Source organism: Puma concolor, chromosome A3, assembly GCF_028749965.1.
Source record: "Puma concolor isolate L17-30 chromosome A3, mPumCon1.1.hap2, whole genome shotgun sequence".
In the NCBI taxonomy this organism is placed as follows: domain Eukaryota; kingdom Metazoa; phylum Chordata; class Mammalia; order Carnivora; family Felidae; genus Puma; species Puma concolor.
In genome coordinates, this window is record NC_141669.1 from 79,926,440 (window position 1) to 79,942,372 (window position 15,933).

General features: G+C 35.6%; 1 protein-coding gene across 5 annotated transcripts in view; it reads right to left on the reverse strand.

Annotated features, from left to right (window-relative positions):
- The window catches only part of MGAT4A (alpha-1,3-mannosyl-glycoprotein 4-beta-N-acetylglucosaminyltransferase A), a 122,553-nt gene that overhangs the window by 19,721 nt on the left and 86,899 nt on the right, over positions 1 to 15,933 (reverse strand). For all 5 annotated transcript variants that reach the window (XM_086701284.1, XM_086701285.1, XM_086701287.1 and 2 more), the window contains exons 6-10: positions 14,938 to 14,984; positions 12,810 to 12,923; positions 11,118 to 11,193; positions 2,394 to 2,508; positions 1,198 to 1,328 (exon numbers count right to left, since the gene is read on the reverse strand). In XM_086701284.1, coding sequence (XP_086557410.1) covers positions 1,198 to 1,328; positions 2,394 to 2,508; positions 11,118 to 11,193; positions 12,810 to 12,923; positions 14,938 to 14,984 — 483 coding nt within the window. The remainder of the gene's footprint in view (positions 1 to 1,197; positions 1,329 to 2,393; positions 2,509 to 11,117; positions 11,194 to 12,809; positions 12,924 to 14,937; positions 14,985 to 15,933) is intronic.

The window sequence follows — 15,933 nt, forward strand, 5'->3', positions numbered from 1 at the left end:
ATTGACTTATTTCTGAGAATGTGTATTCACATTTTATTTATGATTACAGCAAATAAATAAAAATTTCCTTTTTTTCCAGTGGTACAATTCAAATTGGACAAAGAAAACGTATCTAATTACTTTTTACAATAAGATCTCTATGGAAATAACATATTTGAATAATCAAAGCAAAAATTGTTCAGTTACTTACCTACCATAATCCCAAAGGTCAGCATATTAATATGAACACTGGTTTCTTGCAAGTAATACACTAAAAGGTACTTTTTTCCCTTGCTATTGTTTTGGTATAAAATATTACTTCTATTTTATTCCTTATTTACAGATGTATTGGGGTCTGATACTGTCCCCCAAGCGTTTGAAAAAGGAACAATGACAGAGAGTATGAAGAAAGCTGAAACAATACCCCTGGGACAGCTATGAGAACATCTATAGCCAACAGTAACCAAATAACAAAGCCTAAAGACACTTACTAACATTTATCAGCAATTTAAAGAAGGGTGGACTTCACTGATTTACAGGGTTTTCCACGTTATTTAAAAATCCCTCTAATTTAGGAACTTTTTGTCAGTTCAAGAAAGCAAGCAAGCACTTCAAATGTTAAGTGAAAACACTTCATTCAGCTCTTTAACTGTTCATTTATAAATTCTGGCTCCCTGAAAGTCCCTTTCACGGGATACAGAAAAGAAGCCTCTTCCACGGTTAGAAGGCAGGAGAGGGACAGTAAAGTGTCCCTCGAACTGAGAAAGCACAGAATTTTATTCAAGGTAACTGACGTCGGGGAGGAACTGACTGGGATGATGATCCAACTGTGCAGTTTTTCTCTGCAAAGTCTGGACCTTAGTCCACAGATTTTACTGTGAGAGGACACATTGGAGTGACCAAGGGCCATGTAGGGAGGTCAACGGGTGTACATGCACTAATTGACAGCTAACCTTTAAGTAGATCTTGTGGTGCCACCTGTGCATGAGGAAGGGGAAAGACTGTATTATCTCTAAGAGATACATGCGAAGCCAAAACAAGCCTCTCGTCAGCCCAGCCTTAGCTGGCACTTCTAACCTATGTATATTGATCACCATGGGGCCTTGAACATGTAGCCCCAAGAGAGGTGATAGAGTGAACGTGAACACAATGATGGGCCAAAGATGGAGGCCGTGTGGTCAGCACTCCTACATCCACCCTCATAAGAAATTAACTTACTGCATCTTTCTCAGGGTTGCAGACTTTCACCCAGAGTATATGGTCCAAGAGCCAATCAATGGGTTTCTCCTTATAGAACATAAATATGAATTCCACAATCAGAGTGAGGTCTGGTGCTTGAAACATTTTACCTGAAAAAAACATTCTCAGTCAATAGCTTTCATAAAGAAACCAAGCAACAAAATGGCTTAAATAAATGAAATCTATACAACAAATAAAGTTTGTGCTCTCAAATACAAATCATTATGAATAATTTCCCTACTTGTCTTATCAAAAGCAAACAAACTTGCTTTAGCTAAACATTTCTGGGTTGTCACACAACTACGAAACTCCTGACTTTCTCCATCACAAAATCTATCATACAACTACTGGCTCAAGAAGCAAGTCAGAGATTTTTCCTTTGTGTCTTATTAACATTCTTCCCATTAGAAAAAAAGGAACTTAAGGATCCTTTAGGTTTAGGTAAAACAAACAAACAAACAAAACATTTAACCTAATAAATAAATGCAAAAAACAAGGCATTCCAATTCTGCCTTCACTGAAACCTTCACAAAGATGTTTCTGACTCTTAAGTTTTGAGATAAATGATCAACAAGGTCAAAGGCCTAGCCTCTAATATTTAAAGTACTACAAGAAGTGAAATTTTATCCTGTTTCTTAAAACCTGTAAACTTCCTGAAATTCTTCAACTTTAAACATATCCTAATTGTATAATTTATGAACTTTAGTGAGAAAAAATTTTTCAATGAGAACCTTGTCTATGAAAGTAACAAATGATTATGAATGAATCACTGTCAAGTACTACATCAAATACTAGGTATTCATACTAGAAAACATTTAGTGTGGCATTCTTTTTAAAAGAACCCCAATGCTGCAAAAGCACTGGGCCATAAACAGGGAGCTGGAGGTGTCAGAGAAGAAATCAGACATGCTCAGAAGGCTTTACGTGTGTACACAAGAAGCCAGAAGGGCTGCCTGGAGAACTCCACAGCAAATATTACAACCTTACAAGTACCCAAATACTATTTTGGGTTGATTTTCATCACTTTATACATGGAAGTTTACCTAAATTAAATTTCCTCAAAAGCAATCGATTTCCAGAGAAAAAAAGACAGTTTGAAGGTAAAAGAAATTAGTTTACCATTACAAAAGTCACAGTTATTTCTGAAAAGTAGATAAATCTGACACTTTTCTTACCAATGAAGCCCAGCTGGGAGAATTCTAGTATCATCCATTCCTCAGAAGAAAGTTGAAGTGCAAAATTTTTTATAGTGTTAAAGTAATTCTGTTTGACAATAATATCATCTTCAAGCTAAAGAAAGTTGATCAGATTAATAAATCAAAGAGATGGCAGGTTTAAAGGACATTCTTTATTATAAGAAAACTCAAGCATACTTTTAAACACAAATCAAGAAAACAATGGTCAAAAATGATGAAAATATAAAAATAAATTTTATTAAAAGAAAACGAGGAAAATAAAATGGAAGAGGCACACATAGCAAGTCACCTAAACCACTCCGTTACTATGGGAGATCACAGCACCACTCCACGAATTACTCTTTTCTGGTCCTTTCTGAGCACCCAACATGACTTCACACTATCCTTTTTTACTTTTCAAAGGAGAAGAATTTTTGTGAGCCTTTAATTTTTTTTTTAATTTTTATATAATACTTGTTCGAGGTCAAAGAAAAAGCCTGCAGCTTTCCTTCTCTGCCCTCCACCCTGCTAGCTGAGGTAACCAATGTTAAAAGTTGGGTGTGCATCTATTTGCTACCTCTTATATGGACACACAGCACAAAAAGGTCCACACACACTTGCCCATCCACATGTACGTTTTTATAATAAGGGATCATATTATCAAACTGTCTTTTGTCTCTTAATATATCATGAATATCTTTCCAGGTTGATATTTACTAAATGCATAACATTCCATGTTATCAATGTGAAACAATTCATTCAACTCTTTCCTGATCATAGACACACATCTAGCTTATTTCTCATTTTTTGCCAATGCAAACAATGATGTAATAAATTTGCTTATATTTACATATTACTGTTTTCATTTCTGTAGGATAGATTCCTGAAAGCTCGCTTCTTGTATTTTATTTTTTTAATGTTTATTTATTTATTTTGAGAGAGAGAGAGAGAGAGAAAGAACACACAAGCGGGGTAGGAGCAGAGAGAGGGAGGGAGAGAGAATCTCAAACAGGCTCTTCACTAACAGCTTGGGGCTCGATCCCACAAACCGTTAGATCACGAACTGAGCCAAAATCCAGAGTTGGACGCTTAACTGACCAGCCACCCAGGTGCCCCTCACTTTTTGTATTTTAAAAGTTATTTTCAAAATACTTAAGAAGCTGTAGCAATTCAGAGTGCCAGTTAATTCCACACAGTTCGCCCATGTGTTATTCACACTTGGGATTTTTACCAATTCAACTGGGAGTTGACAAAGGATCAAGGATCACAAGCATATGCAAAGACTTCCTCCCCAGAATCTCCTCTCATAAAAATTTTAAGTCACAAGATGATTTTAATGACCTTGAAAAAATTTTTTTTCCTTTTCTTAATGTCACATTATCACTTCCAGTTACCTGCCAAGCAATTTTCACTTATTTTAGTATTTATATTTTTCAGGTATTTAAGTCCTACAAGCTTTCTTCTTCCTATCTGTGAAGAAACAGTAGGAGTACTTGGAAAGACATGATAATGACTCACCAAATATTTATTGAGCTTCTATTGTGTTCCAGACACGATACTAAACCCAGGGAATAATACATCAGTGAACAGGGAAGGCATGTTTTATGCTTCAGGGAAGCTGGAGGGAAAACCAGACAAAGCACAGAGCTATACTGGCACCTAACCTTGCTTTCTGAAAAAAAGAGGTGCCTACACACACATCTAAATACTATCTATACCCCAAGGAAAGATGATCCCTAACATCAGGCAATTCCAAATTATTCTAATAAGTAAATTCAAAAACAAGCTATTTAAATGCACAGAGATGTAGATGAAATAGTCAAATGCCTATTTGAAATTCAATACACTAATTTTGGTTACCATACACAAATTCACATTTAAAAAAAATTTTTTTTACGTTTATTTATTTTTGAGAGACGGAGAGAGACAAAGCACAAGTGGGAGGGGCAGAAAGAGAATAAGACACAGAATCCAAAGCAGGCTTCAGGCTCTGAGCTGTCGCCACAGAGCCCGAGGTGGGGCTTGAACTCACAAACTGTGAGATCATGACCTGAGCCGAAGTTGGACGCTTAGCCAACTGAGCCACCCAGGCGCCCCCATAAATTTACATTTTTACATTAAATTAGGAAAACTGCTTTGTTCCATTCTCACATCAAACAACTTCGCTTTTATTTCTGGGTTCTCTATTCTGTTCCATTGATCTATGTGTCTATTTCGGGGCTTATACCATGCTGTTTTGATTACTATAGCTTTGTAGTATATCTTAAAATCTAGGATTGTGTTACCTCCGGATTTGTTCTTCTTTCTTCAGATTGCTTTGGCTTTTCAGGGTATTTTGTGGTTCCATATAAATTTCAGTATTATTTGTTCTAGTTCTGAGAAAAATGCTGTTGGTATTTTGATAGGGATTGCACTGAATCTGTAGATTGCTTAGGTTGTATGGACATTTTAACAATATTAATTCTTCCATTCCATGAACATGGAATATCTATTTGTCTGTATTATCTTTAATTTCTTTTATCACTGTCCTATAGTTTTCAGAGTACAGGTCTTTCACCTCCTTGGTGAAAGTTTATTCTTAGGTATTTTATTCTTTTTGGTGCAACTCTAAACAGGATTGTTTTCTTAATTTCTCTTTCTCCTACTTTGTTATTAGTGTATCGAAATGCAATATTTCTATATATAAGCAACTTCACTTTAAAAAAAACTTCTTGGAAGGGCACCTGGATGGCTCAGTTGGTTAAGTGTCTGACTTTAGCTCAGGTCATGATCTCACTGTTCATGAGTTCTAGTCCCATGTCAGGCTCTGGGCTGACAGCTCAGGGCCTGGAGCTGCTTCAGATTCTGTGTCTCTTTCTCTCTCTGTCCCTCCTTCATTCACACTCTGTCTCTCAAAAATAAATAAACATTAAAAAAATTTTTAAAGAAATAAAAAAAACTTGGAGTACCTGGGTAGTTCAGTTGGTTAAGCATTAGACTCTTGGTTTCGGCTCAGGTCAAGCCTGCTTGGGATTCTCTCTCTCTCAATAAACTGACTCTGATACAATTTGATGACCTTATTAAATTTCACCAGTTTTACATGCATTCAGGTTTGTGTATGTATTCGTGTATGTATTTAGTTCCATGTAGTTTTTGGGAGACAGTTCCATCGTGAGAATTCTTGTGCTACCGCTACCCTTTATATTCACAGCCACCTCCTTCCTTCCCCACTTCCAGCATCTGGTAACCAATAGTCTGTTCTCCATCTCTACAACTTTGTCATTTCAAGAATGCCACATGAATGGAATCATACAGTATGCAACCTTTTAAGATTCAATTTTAAAGTGCCCATAATTACCTGAGATCCCAGATGTGCTATGTATCAATAGTTTGTTTCTTTTCATTATTTAGTATTCTGTGGTACAGATGTGACACAGTTTGTGTAACATTCACCGGCTGAAGAACATATGGGTTGTTTCTAGATTTGGGCTATTATGAAAAAAGCTGCTATAAGCCTTTATGTACAGGTTTTTTAGTGAACATATGTACTTCTCTGACATCAGTGTTTTGTCAAGGCAAGAGCCATTCTTTAAAAAATCTTACATCTCAGGGAGCCTGGGGGGCTCAGCTGGTTAAGTTTTGGACTTCGGCTCAGGTCATGATCTCACAGTTTGTGAGTTTGAGCCCTGCATCAGGCTCTGCACTCATAGAATGGAGCCTTCTTCGGATTCTCTTGCTCTCTCTCTGCCTCTCCCCCACTCACTCTCTCTCTCAAAATAAACAAACATTTAAGAAAAAAAATAAAATCTTACATCTCATTAGTGATCACTAGTTTACAGAGGGAGGCTAAAAAACAAGATGCAAAATATTGTTTTTATAGTATGCAAATGCAGTATCAGAAAAAATATATATATATTTTTGCTTAAAAATTTTAAAAGTATAAAAAGAAAAAATTAGTGGTGGTTACCCATGGGAGAGGGAGGAAACAGGGATAAAAGTGAGACTTCTGGGGCACCTGGGTGGCTCAGCTGGTTAAGCATCCAACTCTTGGTCTCGGCTCAGGTCATGATCTCACAGTTTGTAAGTTCAAGGCTCTGCACTGACAGTGTGGAGCCTGCTTGGGATTCTCTCTCTCTGTCCCTCCCCAACTCATGCTCCTCACTTTCTCTCTCAAAATAAATAGAATAGAATAGAATAGAATAAATAAAATAAAATAAAAGTAAAGTAAAATAAAATTAAATTAAATTAAATTAAATAAAATAAAATTAAATTAAATTAAATTAAGTGAGACTTCTGTGTATCTTATATAAGTTATGATTTTGGAAAGTTTTTTTTACAACTAAAAAGGATAAAAAATGCTAAAAACAATACAAAATGAAACAAACCAAATTTCATATCAATTTGGCAGCATGATCAGACAGTATAAAGAATTATTTCCAGTTATTTTAAAACATAGTATTTTGACAATATATCCATATTGGTATATATTCTAAGAAGGGGGGAAGCACAAAGAAAATTTAAATCACATTCATCAGTCTAATAGTAGTGACAATGGTGTCATTGTTTTGTAAGTATTTCAGCTATACTATAGAATAATATTATTAGGATAATGTGATTAAAAACCAAGACTTTCAATGTAAAAGAAATACATGTATAAATTCAAAAAAGTCAAGTAAAAACCCCCAAATCTTCATTTGATTTGGGAATACTAATATGAGCTTGTAGATTTTTCTCCTGAAAAATAAAATACTCTTTCCCTTGCTAAAAGTTTAGCCTGGAAGCAAAGACACCATAACAGCAATAAGCATCTCGAGCACCTGGATTGGGGTCCTAAATACTATTTGCTTCTAAATGGAAAAGAGCTTCTTAGAGAAATGGCTGATTCTAGATCTCCCATAGAAAATGTGCAAATCTTGTGCCAGTCAGCAAAGAAATGATCTAAGATTACTAAACTTACATTGAAGGACTACAAGAGCCAATTTGAAGAGATTCCCACCAGCTTATGATGTACCAGTGTAAGCCTCAATATGAATAGTGACTGCAAGGTCTGAGGCAAATCAAATATATTTAAAAATCCATGCGTTCAGAACAATATTTTTTAAATGACTGCCACTGGTGATTTCTAGGATACCACCTTTGAAATTTAATGAAGAGAAAGAATAGGCATTTATTCTGCCTTTCCTTTGTGAACTATTTTTCAAGGTAACCAAAGAGTTGAGGAAAAGTTCTTTACAGATGAACTCAACTTCTAAGAACATTACAAATTACACAATTAGAAAATTATCACTCAGCACCTCTAATGAAATAACTGATCTGGGGAAAAATAATCAAAGAATGTGGACATCAGAGGAGTGGCTGCTGGGAAGCTTTATAAAGGACAGATGAGGCTGACACCACCAAGCCCACTGATTAGTGTCAGCATCAATACAAGTGGGTCAACTAGACATACTGTGCCTTGTTACGTGATACAGCAGGAATTACTCAGCGCCATCTAGGAAGTACCTGAATCACCCAACAAGTGTTCCAGAAGACATGGTCTTCAATTCCAAGTCGTCTGTGATACAGGACTTTATGAAAGTGTATGATTCTGTCACACGAAACTTCATTTCAAGCCAAAATGTAACATTAGCACGGGTGACATTTTTTCCACCTTTAGGAGTATGCCTGTGATGACCACAGAGTAACCTCTGGTTCTTTTGCCTTTTTTTAAAATTTATTTTCTTCCAAATATTTATTTTTGAGAGAGAGATACAGCATGTGAGGGGGGAGCAGAGAGACAGGGGGACAGAGGATATGAAGCAGGCTCCATGCTTTCAGCAGCGAGCCCAACATTGGGCTCAAACTCACCAACTGCAAGATCATGACCTGAGTGGGAGTCAGATGCTTAACCAACTGAGCCACCCAGGTGCCCTACTGCCTTTTTTAAAAGCACTCTCTCAAAAACCTGGGTAGGACATACTCCAGCATATACAACCATGAAATCATACACCTAGCACTGCTAGGAATTTACCCAAGGGATACAGGAGTGCTGATGCATAGGGGCACTTGTACCCCAATGTTTATAGCAGCACTTTCAACAATAGCCAAATTATGGAAAGAGCCTAAATGTCCATCAACTGATGAATGGATAAAGAAATTATGGTTTATACACACAATGGAATACTACGTGGCAATGAGAAAGAATGAAATATGGCCTTTTGTAGCAATGTGGATGGAACTGGAGAGTGTTATGCTAAGTGAAATAAGTCATACAGAGAAAGACAGATACCATGTTTTCACTCTTACGTGGATCCTGAGAAACTTAACAGAAGACCATGGGGGAGGGGAAGGAAAAAAAAAAAGAGAGGGAGGGAGCCAAAACATAAGAGACTCTTAAAAACTGAGAACAAACTGAGGGTTGATGGGGGGTGGGAGGGAGTGGAGGGTGTGTGATGTGTATTGAAGAGGGCACCTGTTGGGATGAGCACTGGGTGTTGTATGGAAACCAATTTGACATAAATTTCATATTTAAAAACAAAAGAATAAAAAATAAATAAATACATTTCATGAAGTCATACACCTAGGATAATTATCAAGTCTGGATTGAATGTCTTTCCTTCCCCACATTAATTTTTCTCCAATTTTGCCAGGTGATTTCTATCCTTCACAAACATTCAAAACTAGTATTAAACTGAGGACTTTTCAGGCTAATGTGTTTTCCCCACCAGTACTTTTTTTTTCTTTAAGCTTATTTTATTTATTTTGGGAGAGAGGGAAAGGGAGAATGTGCCTGCATGCACAGGGGAGGGGAAGAGGGGGCGGAGGAGAGAGAATCCCAAGCAGGCTCAGCACTGTCAGCGTGGCTCCAACTCACAAACCATGAGATCATGATCTGAGCTGAAACTAAGAGTCAGATGCTTAACCGACTTACCCAGGTGCCCCTTCCCACAATATTTTGCAAATTATAATGAACTCACTGAGACAATTCTATGTAAAATGAAATTATGTCAAGAATTCAATGTAAAGCTATTCCCTCTTTTTGGAGGCATGATTTTTGGGAAAATTGGGTAATTTCCGGAATGTTCACTGGATTCATCTGTGACACAACTGAAACGTTAGGAACAATCTAAATGACCAACAGTAAGGTCATTATGATATCTGAATAATGATATTTCAATGAGATTAAAAATTATTCCAGTCTGTAATTACTGGCATGTAAAGATATCTATAATATGCTAAACGACAGTAAAACAGATTACAAGACAGTATGTACAGTATGATCTTGCTCTTGTGAAAAAGAGTTGTATTAAATGAGTTAATATGTGTAAAGTCTAAGTTGTAAAGAACAATACATGACACATGGTGTAAGTGTGCAATAAATGTTAGTTCACAGCTACTGTTGTTATAACACCATATATACATGCCCTGCTTAAAGTTTTCCTTATCCTCTTTCTTAACCACATCCTTTCCTTAATTTCCTAAATGCTTACTTTTCCTATACTCCACACCAAAAAAGGCTTTAAGATTCCATTCTTTCCTTAGAGAGAAATTTAAAATAAAATTTAAAAGCAATATAACTACATTTTTTAAAGTTCTCTCTATAAAGTTCTTGGTCATAGTGTAAATATATATTGGCCCTAGAACAAACAGCAAGCTTCCACTACAATAATAGGAGACATGTTTAATAAAATGTTTTGAAGTTATTATTTTGAAATTAAAGACTTCTCTAAGACATTTAAAGGAAATGTACTAATTTTAGGATACCATGTTTTTACACTCATAACTCTTGTATACTGTTACATACAATGCCATATTCTGACCCTATCATCATTTACATTTCCCAGCCTGAGAACCAAGGAAAAAGGTTCATCATGCACATTTGAACACAGGTGGCCCAAGATAAAATGTCAAAGGAGACAAAGTCTGTCCTCAGTAAGTCGGCCTTCCCAGGTGATAGGAGGCTTTTCCTTCTTTCCTTCCCTCCCAAACCTATGCCAGCAGTTGCAAACCATTTATTTCCTTTCTGATTAAGGGACCCAGAGCCCCTTTTTTACCACTCCCATCAATCAAAGTATACTTCCAGGGAAATATCTAATAAAAAACTTTTTAACTAAAAAAAAAATGACAGGCATAGTGTGCAGTATCTGCATATGAACAAGGAATAAAGACCTTTGGTTAAAGAAATGAAATTCCAATTGTAACGTCACTAAGGAGAAGGAGATTTAGAAGAAATAAGAGCTTCCTAGAATTATTTAAGTTGTTGCCTATCTGGCTAACTTAAAACCCACATCATAATAAACTTATTCTTATCTTCAATATAAATGTAAATGTACTGTAGCATGCAAAAAACAAAACAACAAAAACAAAAAACCTATCCTACTGTAAGACCACCAAAAAAAAAAAAAACCTGTAAAAAAATCCTTCTTTAAATTTTGCCAAGTAACTAAACCTTAGTTCTTTTTAGCAGTAGAGCGAGGGAGAATGAGAGCAGAGATGGCGGGATGAGAGAAGAAGAGGTGAGTGACGCACCCACTGTCACACCGTTATCTGGAAAGCTAGTGTTGGGCTAAACTGGAGAATGGAAATGCAGAGCCCACATTATCAGTGACTATGACAGACCTTTCTGCTTTCTGATATATTGTTATCAACATACACATCTTAGAGGGTTTACACTTTCCAAACTTCCTGTTTCAATGAACATATACTCTTGATACTACTTCTTCAAAAGTGTGAAAAACATGAAAGGAAAACAAAAATCACACTTACCTGAATGTAATATATTCCCTTTTCCTGAGCATACATCATTAGAAAACAATAATCCAGGTTTTGCTTTGTTCTCCATCTGAAAAAATTTTTTCAAAAATAAGTTAGGAATCAGACTCAAATTTAGCAAAATAAGATTAGGTGTAAATATTTTAGAGTACATATTGTATGTTGTGATATTTTATAATACACACACGTATATGCACAATATATAATATACATGTATGCAAATTATCTACCCATAGATACACAGATACAGGCACACACATACATACACATGTAGAGGAGCATGTAAGAGACTTCACTTTTCTCTAATGAAGCCTTTATCAAAACATATTCCCCAAAACACTAATCCTCAAGACATCCTGAGGAAAAATGAAGTCAAGTGTCAAGTAAATTAGGGAAGCACATATATTCTCCTTCTGGAGACATATTAATATATTAGAGGCACTGAAATAGTCAATACATTTGTTGGGGAAAACTTTTGGGGTGCCTGGGTAGCTCAGTCGGTTAAATGTCCGACTCTTGACTTAGGCTTGGGTCATGAACTGTGAGGTTCCTAAGTTTGAGCCCTGCACTGGGCTCTGTGCTGATAGCACGGAGCCTGCTTAGTATCCTTTCTCTCTCCCTCTCTCTCTGCCCCTCCCCCACTGGTGTTGGCACTCTCTCTCTTTCTCTCTCAAAATGAATAAACTTAAAAAAGAAAAAAACTTTTTAGTCCAATATTTTCCAAACTTTTTTGACCATAGGACCTTTTTTCAAATTTAACATTTTAATGTCTCTGGAAACGTGCTTCAAAAATTATACTTCGGGGATCACTGCTTTGGTGACCAGGGCTGTGCTTTACATACAGGTGAAAATTAATAAATACTGTACTGAATGCTTAAAAACCCCAAAACATATTAAGGTTTACAATATTAAGTCCTTTCAGTGAATTCCTGGTAGCCTGCAGAAACAGACTAATGTTGAATAAGAAAAGTGGTTGTAAAAGCTAGTTAAAAAAAATAAAAGGTTTAAATAATAAGTAAACTTCTCCAGAATATACTTTATAAACTGTTTTGAATTTAATGAGATGACTTAAAATTTTTTTACCAAATTCAACCCTAAATTTTTTAAAACTAAAATTATATTTATTGAGACAACCAACTATGTGGACATATCTTTCAGAAAAATTCACTCAAGAAACACAGTAAGTCTCTTCCCAAAACTGTATTTTTCCTTTTTTTCTGCCTATAGAAAATCCAAAACTAATGTCAATGTCTCTTAGATTACAATGTTTTTAATAACACATTGAAAGTTTTAAGTCCTTCAATTTGAGAGAGTCAGAGACAAATAAATCCAGTTGACTAAATACATTTATTACAATATAATTCTGCAGAACAGTATTATTGTTTTTATCACTTTCATTGAATCAGTTCTCATTTATTTTGCATACAAACATTTGATTTCTATATGAACTAGCTTCTGAATTCTATTGAAAATACTCTTAAGAAAAGTTATACCACAGAAAAGCAGTTATACAAGTTATTGAGCATACCAAATTCAACCTCTCATCAGAATTTCCAATAAAATAACCAAAATTCATTAGCTCTCACAAATTAGCTCAACCCTAAAATGTGGTACATTTCAATAAATAAGGATTACATTTATTATGTATCATACTCACAAGGGTGGGGGATCTTAACACAGGCTCACCTTACTCTTTCTTTAGAGTCTCCAAATGTCTCCTTTAAGTTTGTCAGGTCAGGATAATAGCTTTCAGGAGGTGATATTATTTCCACCAAACCAGAACTGATTTCTTTAGAAAATCTACCATGAGAAAGGATAGCTGAGTCATTTAAGTTCTGTGGGATTTTATTTATCTTTTTTTTTTTTTTTTTTTTTTTTTTTTTTTTTTTTTTTTTAAATTTTTTTTTTCAACGTTTATTTATTTTTGGGACAGAGAGAGACAGAGCATGAACAGGGGAGGGGCAGAGAGAGAGGGAGACACAGAATCGGAAACAGGCTCCAGGCTCCGAGCCATCAGCCCAGAGCCCGACGCGGGGCTCAAACTCACAGACCGTGAGATCGTGACCTGGCTGAAGTCGGACGCTTAACCGACTGCGCCACCCAGGCGCCCCTTTATCTTAATGCTCAACTTACTGTGCTTAACATAAAACACATCAGTAACGTATACTGTAATGGTCACATCACAGTGTCTTCAGTGAAGTAGCTCATCATTGATTTTACTTGCCAGAAAATGCAAATTTTTCCAATAACAAAAGGGTTTTGGTGGGTTTTTTTTTGCTTTTTTTTTTTTTTTTTAAATAATGCTTTAAAAACAGTGTAAAATGCTACTATTCTTAGAGAAGCATAGAAATCCTGGGCCAACTGCAGATACTATATTCCTAAAAAGTATCAGAATTTTTAAAAATCAAATCAAGGTATCACAGAAAATAGAGAATTGAAAAAAAAAATAAACTATTGACTGTGTGTCTCTATATATGTATGCAAAAACCAGTTACTCCACTTTCAGAAAGGTTTAGTTGCGAGTTATAGATTATATGTCATTCTAAAGTAGTCATTTCTCAACTGGGGCCATCCTGCCCCCAAGCAGACGCTTAGCAATGTCTGGAGGAATGTGGTTGTCCTAACTGTGGGTACTACTACTGACATTTAGTGGGGAGACACCAGGGATGCCGCTAAATATCCTACAATGCATACAACATTCCTCACAACAAAGAATTATCGAGCCCAAAAGGTCAACAGTGCCAAGGTTGAGAAAATCTGTTCTAAGGTTTTTATAAGCAGCTTTACTAACTCAAATGTAATTTCTTTCACATTTGCATTCTCCCTTATTTAGTTTTTGCCAATCTCCACAAAATTCTTGTGCAGCTCAGCTACCTGCCTTCGCACATATGTCCTTTGTGCTTAAATGTACCTTTTTCTGGGCTTGGTTTCCCTATACATTGAGGAAAGAGAACTGACAAATCACAGCTTAAGCCCCAGAGACCTGTCCACGTGCTCTGTGGGAGGAGGGGCCAATAGTTACTGCCTTGTTCCTATATTTAAGGAGGCTATACTAAACTGTATTTATATAAAGGCTGCCAAGAAATCAAGCACTTGAGGGAAAAAAAAATCTAACAAATGCACAATTCTGAACTCTGCATATATTTTTTAAAATCTCTGGTTTTAGCATTTTGATGGACAAAGAAAGGGCTGCATTATTTTAAATCTAGAGTTGGCAAGTAATTGTTGCTTCTTTTTGTCTTTTTTAAGTTAAAGATACATTTTTGGGGCAAAAACATAAAACTCAGTGAAGAAACCCTTATCAAGACTAGTTTTATGATATCACTATTAAAACTATGAAGATGATATAAACACTAATATCTGAAACTTACTAAGATTTTCACCTGTTACCTGCTAAGTGCCTTGCTCACAGCAAACTGTTACTCAATTTTTGCAAAACAGTACAGATTCAGCCATAATTTAGCACTGAGGTTTGAAACTGCTGCAAGACTATCTACCCTGACAGCAGAAGCTTTTTTCTTGGTCAACAGACTCTCTCTATATTCACTATCTTCAAGATTAAGAATTTATTGGATAGGGTCATATATGTAGGACATTCAAATCTTTTCTATATTGAAATACACCAATTTATCCACCATCAGAAAACTGGACATATATGCACCTACTTTATGATAAGGTTAAAGACCAATTATAGATGGCCCAATGAAAAATGAACTTCACAGAGAAAGGAACTATAAAAAGAAAGCATTTTCTTTTAGCAAAAAGCCAAGAAGTAACAGTAACTAAAAGATCATTTTCATATTTAACAACTTACTCTTTCTCCAGGTTGGCTACAACACTGTGTACATAATCACTATCTGTCTGGGAAAAAGAAAAAAAAATTGTACATACATTAATGTTTTTAAATTTTTATTTAACTTTTGATAATGAATTCAAATAAATAATTAACAGCATTCAATTAAAGCAGTGCATTAAAATTTCAGACAGCTTATGGATTTGCATTTCTACTTTATTCTACTTTATTGAACTACGATATATCATTGAGTACTTACTAATACAATAAGCAGATGTCAGTTTTATTACCTTCAACTGTCCTTGTTCGATTCAGTAGAAAAAACGGAGTACAGAAATTATTTCTACCTCTTCTCAACTATCCAAACTAGAAGTAGTGAATAAATAATGGAATAAACAATAGAGAAACATTTTTCCATTTTTATTTAAAAAAAAATAAAAGGCAGGAGGAGATAATATCTTAGCGACTCTGACATTAAATGATGAAACTATGTAATAAAAAGCAGTTATGGTCTGTATTATTATGATTCTCATTATTAGGCTGATAATGATTAGAACCCAAGTCAAAAAGCACTTTACACACAGTTAGAATTATATACAAATAAAGATCTAATACCCCCTACCAATTTTATAAATTTTTTTTTTTCAACGTTTATTTATTTTTGGGACAGAGAGAGACAGAGCATGAACAGGGGAGGGGCAGAGAGAGAGGGAGGCACAGAATCGGAAACAGGCTCCAGGCTCTGAGCCATCAGCCCAGAGCCCGACGCGGGGCTCGAACTCCCGGACCGCGAGATCGTGACCTGGCTGAAGTCGGACGCTTAACGGACTGCGCCACCCAGGCGCCCCTAATACCCCCTACCAATTTTAAATACAGTCACAGTTTATATTAAAATGCTAAAAAGAATCAATCATACATAAAATACGATCTATGTTATAGATTGACAAAACACTTAATACTTGATAAAAAGAAAACAAACCTAAACAAAAAGATAAATTTTGGAAATTACAAAACTAT